This window comes from Cornus florida, unplaced genomic scaffold (genome assembly GCF_030987335.1).
Source record: "Cornus florida cultivar Cherokee Brave unplaced genomic scaffold, ASM3098733v1 CherokeeBrave_3.0.0_Hap2_Chr08, whole genome shotgun sequence".
NCBI classification, from domain to species: Eukaryota; Viridiplantae; Streptophyta; class Magnoliopsida; order Cornales; family Cornaceae; genus Cornus; species Cornus florida.
The window spans coordinates 7,587,290-7,599,164 of NW_026775578.1; the positions used below are offsets into that span (position 1 = coordinate 7,587,290).

At 32.6% G+C, this 11,875-nt stretch overlaps 1 protein-coding gene across 1 annotated transcript; it reads left to right on the forward strand.

Annotated features, from left to right (window-relative positions):
* Positions 1-2,409: 2,409 nt before the first annotated feature.
* Positions 2,410-10,503, forward strand: LOC132269173 (cyclin-C1-2-like). The gene is made up of 9 exons (XM_059770262.1): positions 2,410-2,607; positions 2,733-2,839; positions 4,538-4,577; positions 4,979-5,023; positions 7,213-7,331; positions 7,446-7,560; positions 8,275-8,319; positions 9,638-9,785; positions 10,032-10,503. The coding sequence occupies exons 1-9, from the start codon at positions 2,576-2,578 to the stop codon at positions 10,125-10,127; spliced, it is 747 nt and encodes a 248-aa protein (XP_059626245.1). The 5' UTR covers positions 2,410-2,575; the 3' UTR covers positions 10,128-10,503.
* The last annotated feature ends 1,372 nt before the right edge of the window (positions 10,504-11,875 follow it).

Genomic DNA, 11,875 nt, shown 5'->3' on the forward strand with positions numbered 1-11,875 from the left:
CTGTGACCCATTAGAGTTATTATTTTTTAATTTCTTTTAGGTAAAGTGTAAAAAATCTTCCTCAATTATGTCTAAATTTAAAAATAACCCCTTAAACTATGTTTTGTGCATAAAACCCCCAAAATTATCACATTTAGTTATAAAATACGCCATTGTCATACCTATTTTTTTATTAAAAAACCATAATACTCTTTCCTATTAAATTACACTTGATATATTTTTCTTGTTAAAATAAATTATGAAAAAAATTCATACTAATTTGATGAAATATTATACATTTAATTTGCATAAGTTTCTTTTAATTATTAAATAAAAATCTTAAATAGAAAAATTTGAAACAATTTAAGTAATTTCGTAATTTTTATGAATATATTGCATTAAAAAGAAGATATTTTTTATTTATGTAATTTATTAATTTTTCATGAATATTGTTTGAAAAAGAAGATATTTTTATACTAAATTTTTTTAAAGTGAGTATAATAAGTTAATCATTTTGGAAAATGATAGCTACAATTTTGTTTCCATTTTATAATCAATTGATACTAATTATAAAATTAAGGTAAACAGTATAATTAATATTTAAATAAGAGAAAATATAATATAAAAAAATTAATAAGAAATGACAAATTTAATAACAAAGGGTAAAATAGTCTTTTGTGATTGATTTGTCATTAATTACAGCAAATCAATAGTTTAGTGGGCAATTTTTAGTTCAGGAGGATTAGTTGCAAAAAACTAATAATTCAAGAGAAATTTTCGCACGTTATCTATTTCTCATTCTTTCAGTTGAATGTTTTTAACAAGACACACTGTTAGATTTTTTTAATTTTTTTCTATTCTCCATGAAACTCCAAATTATCCAAGTTACCAGCATAAAACATATAATTTTATTGGACTATCCAAGCTATTGTGGATTTGTTGTATTTCTTTCATTTAGCTTATTTGTCAGTGTTATTTTAAAAGAGCTTTGAACGTCAAAAGATTTTTTTTTTTTTTTTTTTTTTTGGAAAAACATTTGGTGAATCTCTTTTACTGTAAAAATAACTATTATACCCTTACATTTATGTGAAGTATTTTTGATGCTCATGAACTAACCACAATTGAGAGACTTAAATGGCATAAAAAACATCCTCTTATTTTCCATTAAAGCACAATTTTTGCATTAGAGAGCTAAATAAAATCGAAGTATCCTCTTATTTTCCATTAAAGTACAATTTTGGCACATCTTATATTACAATATTGCGTACAGAACTATTGGTGTTGATGGGGAACCAAAACTTACAAAAACAAGAATTTGGTATTAACAAATAGTTGTCTTTTATTTCAATCATAATATTAAATTTAGAATCAGCAATAAAATAGTGCATCTATCACCATCAAAATCCCCAATTTTAAAGTCTTAACAATAAAAAAATTATTCGTATTATGTTTGTTTTTTATATTAAAATTAAACTGTTGAAATTTGAGAGAGCAAACAATTTGGCTTGTAAAGCAGGAGAATAAAGGACGAAGCCTCACCAAATTAATCTTAATCTTTCGGGTTAAAATTTTTACAGTTTTTCATTCACAAATCAAGTAAGAACAGAACTTTACACGAACGATTTCCAGAAAGATAGGAAGAAAATTAAAAGAAAAGAGCCTAAAAAAATGAAATATCCCCTGAAATGTTGTGGGTCAAATCGACGTAGGATTGAGAATTAGATCTGGATGGTTTGAGTTTTTGGGAGAGAGAGTTAGAGTTGAGTTGCAGTTGTCAAAAGATAAGGAGTCCATGATCAAAATTAGGGTTTTGAGAGAGAAGAAGACGACCATATTGAAGCTTGATTTTGCAAGGAGGGCAGATGGACATCAAATTTTTGCCAAGGGACTGAGTAGATATTCAGAGGCGATCTTGAGCATGAGGGTCCTCAATTTCTTCTGCCACCCTAGGGCTTGGGAAGAAAACACCGTTGTCTTTTATAGGAATACAGTTGGTATTTAATTTGTTTATTGAGTAAAAAAATAGGATATAATTAGTATTTAAAAAGTTTCATTAAAATATAACACCACTTCTCGTGTTTTTCAAAAGAGCGTTTTAGAAAAGCTGACCAGCTTCTCCAAAACACTCTTCTAGGGTTCATAAGCACTTATAAAAAATTAGTAAAACACTATTAAAAATAGTTTTTAAATTTCAAAAGTCAAAAGCAGCGTTTAAAAAGTAAATCCAAACAGACCCTAAGATAAGGAGAGTCCTAAGAATTTTTCCAATCATAAATTCATTTCAGACGTTATATCTCACGGACGATCCCCAAGGTCTAATATGTATTATACCTTATCAACCCAAAAAAAACAAAAAATCGCCCGTCCATGTGGCCCATCCTAGTTGAGTTGGGTTTTGTTAAATTCTTTGGACTAAGGGCTGAACCAAGATTCTATCGCACGGACGATACAGAAATAAGCCCAGGATTTAGTCGTTTCGGGGTCGTATTACAAATTTACAAGAGACGTGCTAATTCATATATAGATATACATACCTATATACATTGAAATTTTGTATGGTTTGCTAAAGTCAGTACATCGATCTCTATTGCAAAAAATGGCTGCCAATTTTTGGACATCGTCTCACTAGTAAGTTTTAGACTATCTCGTTTAATTTTTTTTCCCCTCTTTGTTTGAGTTTTGATCTACTTGTTTTAGTTTTTCTTGCGTTGATTTGATCATTTTTCCGGTTTTGTTTGATTGCGTTTATACAGCAAAGAACTTCTGGACCCGGAAGAGGTGGACGTTGTGAACCCCCTTGACAAGGAGAAGGGCATCACTCTTGAGGATTCCAAGCTCATCAAGATGCACATGGCCAATTGTACGAATACTTCTCTTATTCATACATTATATTGGATTTTATGATTGGAAATTATCTATTATTTTTTTGTTAGACGGAAAATTATCCAATTAATTGCAAAATTCTCGGAATTTTTTATAAGCTTGCACAATTTTTATTCTATTATTATCCTTCTGTTTCTTAATTGAAGAAATAATTGGAAAGAAAAGGTGTAATAACTAATAACCCCCATAAAGAGACTAGTACCATTCAATTCAACATTTTCTTCATTGGATTCGAGCTCTACAATTCAAAATTAGGTTAGATTTATTGTTGGACTGTATGGCTGATTTTAACCCTAAAAAAAGAGTTGTTCTTTTATGGACTTTGGTTCACACAAACATGTGTCTGCACACAAATTCAAGCGCGATTCTCACACACACATACAGACACTTAAATGGATATGCAATCGTACAAACATGCATAACCCTTCAAGAACTAAGACATGAAATAATGCTTATTGCCAAAACAAACCTAAGTATGCAATATAATTGGTTGCATTTCAGTTATTCTGCACCGAGGATACATTTTATGAGGATTCATCATTATGAAAAATGTTGAGAAGCCACCAAAGGTCTTGTAGCCCAATGGTATAACCTCCTATCCTCAAAGAGGGGGGGCGTGGGCAGCAGTATGTGTGAGTACTTACCTGATAAATAAAAAAAGTATTGAGAAGCCCAAGATGACACTATCTCAAAAAAGGACCCAAAAAATAGGAGATAAAAGTTAATCGCTAAAATAACTACCAAATTTCAAATCAATCCGAATCCGTTTAAACCTGTAACCAGAAATCTCAAAATATTCATCAGTCTTCCTTTATCACTGAAAAACGTGATTTATCTGAACTAAACGATGAAATTTTTTTTTTTTTTAAAAAACGACATGGCTTGGGAGTTTTGATTGTTGGGCTGCTTTAGGTCCAGAATGTGTCTCCACAAGTCAAAAGGAGCTCGTCAAATTGTACCAGAAAATTTCGGTAACTTGTCCTACATCACAAATCCTTTGTGATGTCATACCAATATATCCAATAACTCCATTACAAAAATTTTCTGGACATGTGATTTTATCAAACTCAACCAACCTATCTCTGTTTGAGATCCCTTAATTAGCAAACTAATATTTTGTATCTATATATAGACAATTGAGAAGAACTGGAAGTATCCTGGTTTTTTGTTGAATCGTTGTAGATGCTCTCTTAAAATCATACTTTTCATGGGAGTATTGTGAATAAAATTTGCTAGTATATACATAGGCATATCATTCATATGCATGCATAGGTTGCACTTGAAACATATTTTATATGTGTGCATTCTTTCTGACATTCCATTTTGTTTCTATATTTTACAGATATTGCTAGCTTATTGTAGTATTGAAGTGTTAGGAATTGTAATAACCTCTACCTGGACTTCATGTTTTCGTACGCTTTTTTATTTTATGGATTTTCATTTCTAATTTTTAATTTCATGCAAAGAAAATTCCTCAAAAGACAATTTTTAATTCATATTATAAAATCAAATTCTTGGAAATTGTATGGAGCATGAGCTGACATCAACACCCCCACATATATTTACTTACCAAAAGTAAAAGAAGCCACACATATACTGGCAGGCTGCCAAAATCTTGCACTCTTTCATGTGCTCATCTCCTTACATTTGTTAATCTTGTTTTTTTCCTTTTCAGACATTGGGAGATTGGCTCAAAGTGTGAAAGTGAGGCAAAGGTTTGGCCTTCCTTTTATGTTGCCTTTACAATTTTTCATTTATATAAGCTGCAATTTCCACAAAAATTATGTAAAGCTGCAGGCATACAACTAATTAAATCAATATCATGTTATTATCAGAGGTTGAAGTATGCTGATATTTTGTTACATTCTGGAATTTGATTACAATGGCTTTTCTCTTCAAGAGAAGTTTAACGTAGTATGATGCATATTAAGAATTCAGTTAACTCTTGACATCAATTTGTTTTGGGAAAGTTACTAGAATTCCTACTCTTTTCCCTTTCAAGAACTAATGAATCCTATCAATTTTCCTATTTGTATAAAAAGTAATTTTAAAAAAAATAATAAAAAAATTACAAGAATTAATGTGATATCTAATACAATAATGTGATATCTTTCAGGGTCGTAGCCACTGCTATTACATACATGAGACGTGTTTACACCAGGTATTATGTACGATTTCCTGATGTCGGGAGAAAAAATGCATTGTTAGCAACCAGCTGTCTCGGCCTTTGCTCAATTGAACCGTCTTGCTTTTTATCTGAGTCACAACCATGAAGTTTTTGTGAATTTGTGATGCATCTCTGTAGTGGCATGCATTTAATTATTTCAGAATCCTCTGCCACTTCATTTAGAATCATATATATTGAGGTCCTTGTTTTTGTTTAGACTCTAGATGGAGTCACACCTCCGGCACGCTACCCTGACTTGGTTATCAACTCATGAAGTTGACGTGGAATAATCAATTAAATTTTTTTTTTTTTTTTTTTGGAACTAATTCGAGTCCCAAGTCTTTCTTTCTGTCTTTTGACTAATATTTTGTTTTTTGTTTTCAACTTGAATAAATTCTTTGACAGACATTAAGCGCTAGTTTTACTTCCTTTAAATGGCATTTCTCTATCCCTTTTTCCATAACTCATTTATATTAAATCACGATTTCTTTTTGCTGCACCATCATTGTTTTTATAAAATTTTAATGTTGATACTCTAATGGCAGATCTAAAATAAATCTAAGATCACCTCACAAATTGGCATAGGGATAAGGATCAAGAATGCAGTTTTCAAAAACCCTATGACACTATTAGATTACATTTAACCAACAATATTGAAACCCTTATTTATAATCTATGTAAGGCCTCACGATATGAGCTAAAATGTCTGCTTTATTGGTCTTCTGTCAGCTGACTTTGAGGATAAAAGAACTGTGCTTCCTTTGAAGTCCCTGAGGGTGCTTTTGGTTCAAAGAACTGGAATTAGCTTATGAGTTTTATTTCTAAAATTGTAAATCTTAGAATTGCTAATATATGGTCAATTCAAATATAATTCTTCCTAAAATTACTTTTGAACTAACAACATATACAATTTATACTCTGAAGTCTGTTGGTAAAAGGTTAGTAGTAGATGGAAATGGTGGTGGTAGTTATGAAGCACACATGATACTGATCCCACAATAGTGGTGGTGGCAAACCATAAATGCAGTGTTGGGGTTGGAGAAGTGTTTATGATGACTATATAAATTGGTAGTTATGGCGGTGGCATTGAGTCATTGACATTTGTGTAATGAGGTTAGTGGACCGGTGATTGTGATAATTTGAACAGTGTAAGATCATGGAGGTAGTGACAGAAGTGGTGAGGACTGTTGGTGATGATGGATGAATATCAATCATGATGATAACACAATATTGGTGGTGGGGGTAGCAACGGCAATAAAATTGGTGATGGTGAAGTGGACAACATCATGGTGGTTCGTGAAACTGATGTTTTTGGTAGCATCCTGTTGTTTTACTTATTTTGCCGAGAGGGATCTACAAATAATCCTTTGAAATATGCAAATCATCTTTTTATGGCTATATTTCAAATCTTGGGATGGATTTTCAAATCATATTGGAGAATTGCACCCAAACACAGGATATGGGTTGAAGTCCAAATCTGAATCCCACTCCTAAATATACCAAAATCCTTGAACTAAAAGACACCCTAAATGTAATCCAACTCCTTGCTGATCCCGAATCACCAAAAGCAACCATTACATTTAAGTTTGATGCTTTCCATGTGGATAGGCTTTCAAGTATAAGCAAGGTTCATTTTCTAAGGTCAACAAGAAGTCTCACCACATCCTGATCCTCATTACTGTAAATAAAAACTGCCGTTGATGTTTTCCTAGAATTTTCTGCATTTTAAATATTTTTATGGAGACCCAAAAATAGCACTATCCTGGCCAACCAAATACGATGAATTAAACGATACCTATTGAACTTGCACAATATGAACATATATTCAACTGAAATTTGGTATAAATTATATGATTTCTTGGCATAAACGTTTTCTCAAGCTGCTTATATTGTTGGTTGAACGGGAGTCAAGTGTATATGTTTCTATCTTATACACACACACACACGCACATTTTTAAAATTTAGAAAGTGCATTATTTTCCCAAGAACTTCCCACTTCTCATCATTCAAGTGTTTGTCAGGCTCTGGACATTCATCTCTTGCATTTATTTTCTGTTCAAAGTCAAACATTTGGGGATTACTGTATATAATAACCTATTGAGCACTATTTCATTATGCAATTTTTAAGCATGGTTTAACCATTTATATATAAATTCTGAGCATTATCTCCTTTGTGCATTTAGGAAAAGTATGACAGAATATGATCCACGTCTAGTGGCTCCAACCAGCTTATATCTGGCATCAAAAGCTGAAGAAAGCACAGTGCAGGCTAGACTTCTTGTATTTTACATCAGAAAAATGCGTAACTACTTATTGAGCCTGTTACTAGATTAATTATTTAATTATCATCAGAATTCAGTCTTGGTATGTTTCAATTTGTGAGAAATGTTGAGAACCTGCTATTTTGGCTTTGCAGATTCAGACGATAAGTTTAGATATGAAATCAAAGACATACTTGAAATGGAAATGAAGATTTTAGAAGCCCTCAACTATTATCTAGTTGTGTTCCATCCTTACCGTGCATTATCACAGTAAGTATCTGTGCTACACGTTACATATTTGCAGTTTGGCCAAATAGTTTGACTATCTCAACTTTTATTTTTTGCTTTCACAAAAAAATGCTTCACTTGACAGGATAATATTCTTTGGATCCTCATCTTGATATTTATGGCTGTCATGTTTGGCAAACACCTATTTATGACTTCTTTAAGGAAACTACGACCTCTGGGTTCTCTGTTTCCTTGGTTCCTATTTTAAATTTTTTACTGCTACAGAGGAACTGCATGACTAGCCTTTGAAAAAGGGTAATTTCAACCCCTTGAACAAGTTGACATATGATGGGTATGAGCATGGCCATACGTCATATATGTCTGGAACTTTTGATCGTGAATAACTTGAGGTGGTTGCGCTGTAATAAAGTTTCCACAACAATCTCCAAATATAACCCTTGCTACACCAGGATTACCAATAAATTCCATTAGCTTATAGATAAATTAGTTTATCCAGGTAACCTTCGGTGTCTGTTGCCATTCTTGATTTTCCTTCATCTTCTATAACTTCGTCAGGAACCTCTATAAGATTCTGGTTGTCATTCGCCTATGGTTAGAGTTTTTATTACCAAATTTTCCGTACTATCAGCTACCTTAGGTCCACTGAATCTTAACAAACTGGTGTGTGCATTTTAATCACTTGAAGCTCATCTACAACACTAATCAATCTAATAAATGATTGTTCTTTCTTGGCAGGTTGCTTCAGGATGCTGGCATGAATGATGCAACTCAGTTTACTTGGTAAAAGACTAATCATCAACACAGTCAATTTTTAAAGTTGTTTAGATGCATCATGCTTTTATTACTATTTTCCTGAGACTACCCCTTTAAATGTTCAATGCTTCCCTGGGATGTCCTGCCTAGTGGCAGAACTGCCGAGACATCCTTCTGTCAAATGCATTGCTTAGAAGTTTTAATTAATCACCTGGAACATTTGATGGTTGAAAGACTGAAAGTTACCCGATTAGATTGTCTTAATCTTCTGAGAAAGTTGTTCTAAGACCATCCTCATTTTCTTTTACCTTTCCTCAGAAAGAAAACAAAGTAAATAACGCTACAAAGAAAGGAAGAACCAGATTAGTTTTGAAGTACGAGCGCATTATTCACATTACACTCAAAGTCCCCAAAAGAATTACATTGCAAACACGCAGGTGCACACTTTTGCCCGGTCCCTGTGCTGCTGATAGCGTGTCTCTGGCTTAGATTACCTAACACCCATATCTTACCACTCAGGAAATTAGCATTCTGTTGGATATTTGAATAATTCTACACGGACGTAATCGTTGAAGCAGTGTCCATAAAAAGGCATGGATTAAATATATCAACAGGGTTCACAAATAATAAATCCTCATTGTTAGAAATTCCACTTGGCGTGGATTAAATATATCAACAGTGTACATAAAAAGGCATGGATTAAAGATACCAACAGGCCAGTGGCCTAGTGGTACCAAGCCCCTACTTCTCAAAGAGAGGTCAGGGGTTCGAACCTCAGTGGAGGCATGTGTGTGTGAGTACCAACTAGGAAAAAAAAATAATAAATCCTCATTGTTAGAAATTCCACTTGGCATGGGCATTTATCAAGTGGCTATGCAAATTAAGAAGTAATTAGGATTACAGGATAAAATTAGTACACACCAGACTCACCAGTGTCTGACCAATGTCATGCTAGTACTACTGGTTTTCTCAAGCTCAATATGTTCTGATGGTATTGAATTCGGAAACACTCTGTTCATGTGCTTTTCATTCTGGAGGCAGGTTGTTCCTCATGCTAAAAAAGTAATAAATGTATAAAGATAGGGGTTAATGTTTATCAATTAAAATTGTACTTTCTTGGATACAAATGCTATGGCAATGAGTTTTTTGCTTGGAAAAGTCTTCCTTTGATCATTAGTTGGCCCTTTTCTTTTGGCTATTTATTTACAACTGAAAAATAGTTGAAAGCTTTCTCAGAAAATCATCCCTATTTTTTGTCTTTCTGGACATGTCAATTGCTCCTGCAAACATTCTATCCCACAAAGCATGGTTGATCTTCTGAAGGCATTTATTTTAAACAATACAGGGGACTCGTCAATGACACCTATAAGATGGATCTAATCCTCATACATCCTCCGCACTTGATTGCATTAGCTTGCTTATATGTTGCCAGTGTCCTCAAAGATAAAGAGAACACAGCCTGGTTTGAAGAGCTTCGAGTTGATATGAATGTGGTAAGTCTTTGAAGCTAAATCCTCCTCGCATCCATGTATTTTAGTGTTTAACTTTCATTATATTAAATTATTAATAAAGCTAAATTGGAGTCATATTCTGAAATTCCATGATGGACAAATGTGATCTTCACCTTTGATGGTTAAATTCCGTCAATTTTATGAACAATTAATAAACAAAAACTCAAATAATAAAATATAAGAATAAACAATCTATTTATCTAGGTGGATTTAATTCTTTGATGACAGGTGAAAAACATATCGATGGAGATACTGGATTTTTATGACAACCAGAAAACAATCCAGGATGGTAGGATTGTTGTTGCCATGAACAAGCTTGCTTGAAAACCGTATATGGTTGGGAAAATTCAATCTCTTGTGATGACCAAAAGCTGTACTTATTTATCTGAAATTATGTATACGGGCACCATGTTTATGAGAATGAGACCATCAGTTCTATGCCATCCTTCAAGGTCAGCTCTAGTTTAGTGAGCTAAAACGATTGAGAGTGCTTTGAGCATTGGTAACATTTTCTGAAATTACTATGGTCCGGTGTTAGAAATGGCGAATGTTGTCAAAGTCGGTCATGCGTACCGTGGCATAGAAAATTTAGTTGATCAATCTGTCATGTAGCTTTGGAGCGTTGTCCTTTTATTAATTATTGCAAATGGTTTCATGTAAACGTACTCATCTAGTAAAAAAACTTCTCATTTTCTTCTTCCTTTTTTTTCTTTATTATTTTTTTCCCTCGTGTTCATTTTATTTACAGGAAATATTATGATTCAAAACAGATTATGCATGCCATGTTGAGAAGACATGAGTATGTGGAGTTTAAAATTGACGAGAGACCTGGAATGCAAAACATGTCAAAGTATTTAGATATTAGTGTTTGGTTGGAAAGGATTAGTGGACTTGTGGTTGTCATCAGATTTCGATACTATGTATCTATTCATTTAACTTTTAACACGAAAAAAAAAAAAAAAAAATATGTGAAACTCAATATGATTGTATACGGAAAGGAGAGAAAGCAAAAAGACATTTCAAATACCGGACCCAGCGTGTCTGTAACTTAATGGTTCTCATATCATTTCCTCTTGGTGGTCTCTCTAGATTCGCAAAGATCGTAAAGGACAAGCATACTTTCTTTTGCAGAGTCCTTAAACCTCCCACATGCATATCTGTATTCTAAAATGATATACTTCTAAGAAAAAACTGTATTCTAAAATGATATACTTCTAACAAAAAAGATTTAGTACATACACAGTAGTATCATTTGTCAATTCCTAAAATAAAGCAATGCACCTTCTTCATTATATATGTATCTCAAAGTCCAAGTCGCAATAAACTCTCTTTTACCAAGAGCTGGAAATTACCCTTCTCCGCTGAGTTGGAAATTTGAAGTTAAAGTGATCACATGTGACACACGAAAAACTTGTTCTTGACAAAAAAAAATTAAAAAATTAAAAAACACTCTTAACTTTTAAAATCAATTGTAAATAATAAAATGAACACGCGTAAATATATTTTTATCAAAACAATCAATTCTTGTGTTACGTAACGCACGTGACCACTTCAATACTAGAATTTTAATATTTGACTGCTATCAGAGAAGGATAATCTGTAATTTTTTGTAAATTGAGAGTATTTGCTAATAAATAAAAAAAAGGGATAAAAGAAGAGATATAATTCAACATTTTAATAATACAAAAGAATTTAGTGCAATTTGAGTTAATCTCAAAACATAATACTGTATTCTATTTTAAGTAGGAGGTGCAACTTGGGTTGGGTAACCCAAACCCAACTCGAGCCCAGTCCGATTTTTCACAGATTTGGACAATCATTTTTACAATTAGGGTTGGGCATGGGTTGAAAAATCTCAACCTGAATTTAATTAGGATTGGGCTTGGGTTGAAGTGCTAGTAACCCGAACCCAAAATATAATATTATTTTCATATATATTTTTACTTTTAAATACATTATATATAATATTTAAATTATGATTACTTTTTTTCTTTTTAACTTTTTTTTTTTGTTAAATCTTAACTTATTGTATATTAACATTTAGGAGAATTAATTTTCTAAAAATTTGTTTG

Coding starts and splice junctions, on each gene's coding strand:
- LOC132269173 (XM_059770262.1), top strand. CDS start 2,576: ATGGCTGCCAATTTTTGGACATCGTCTCACTA. Junction 4,578..4,978: donor AGTGTGAAAGTGAGGCAAAG/GTTTGGCCTTCC, acceptor GATATCTTTCAG/GGTCGTAGCCACTGCTATTA. Junction 7,332..7,445: donor ATTTTACATCAGAAAAATGC/GTAACTACTTAT, acceptor TTGGCTTTGCAG/ATTCAGACGATAAGTTTAGA.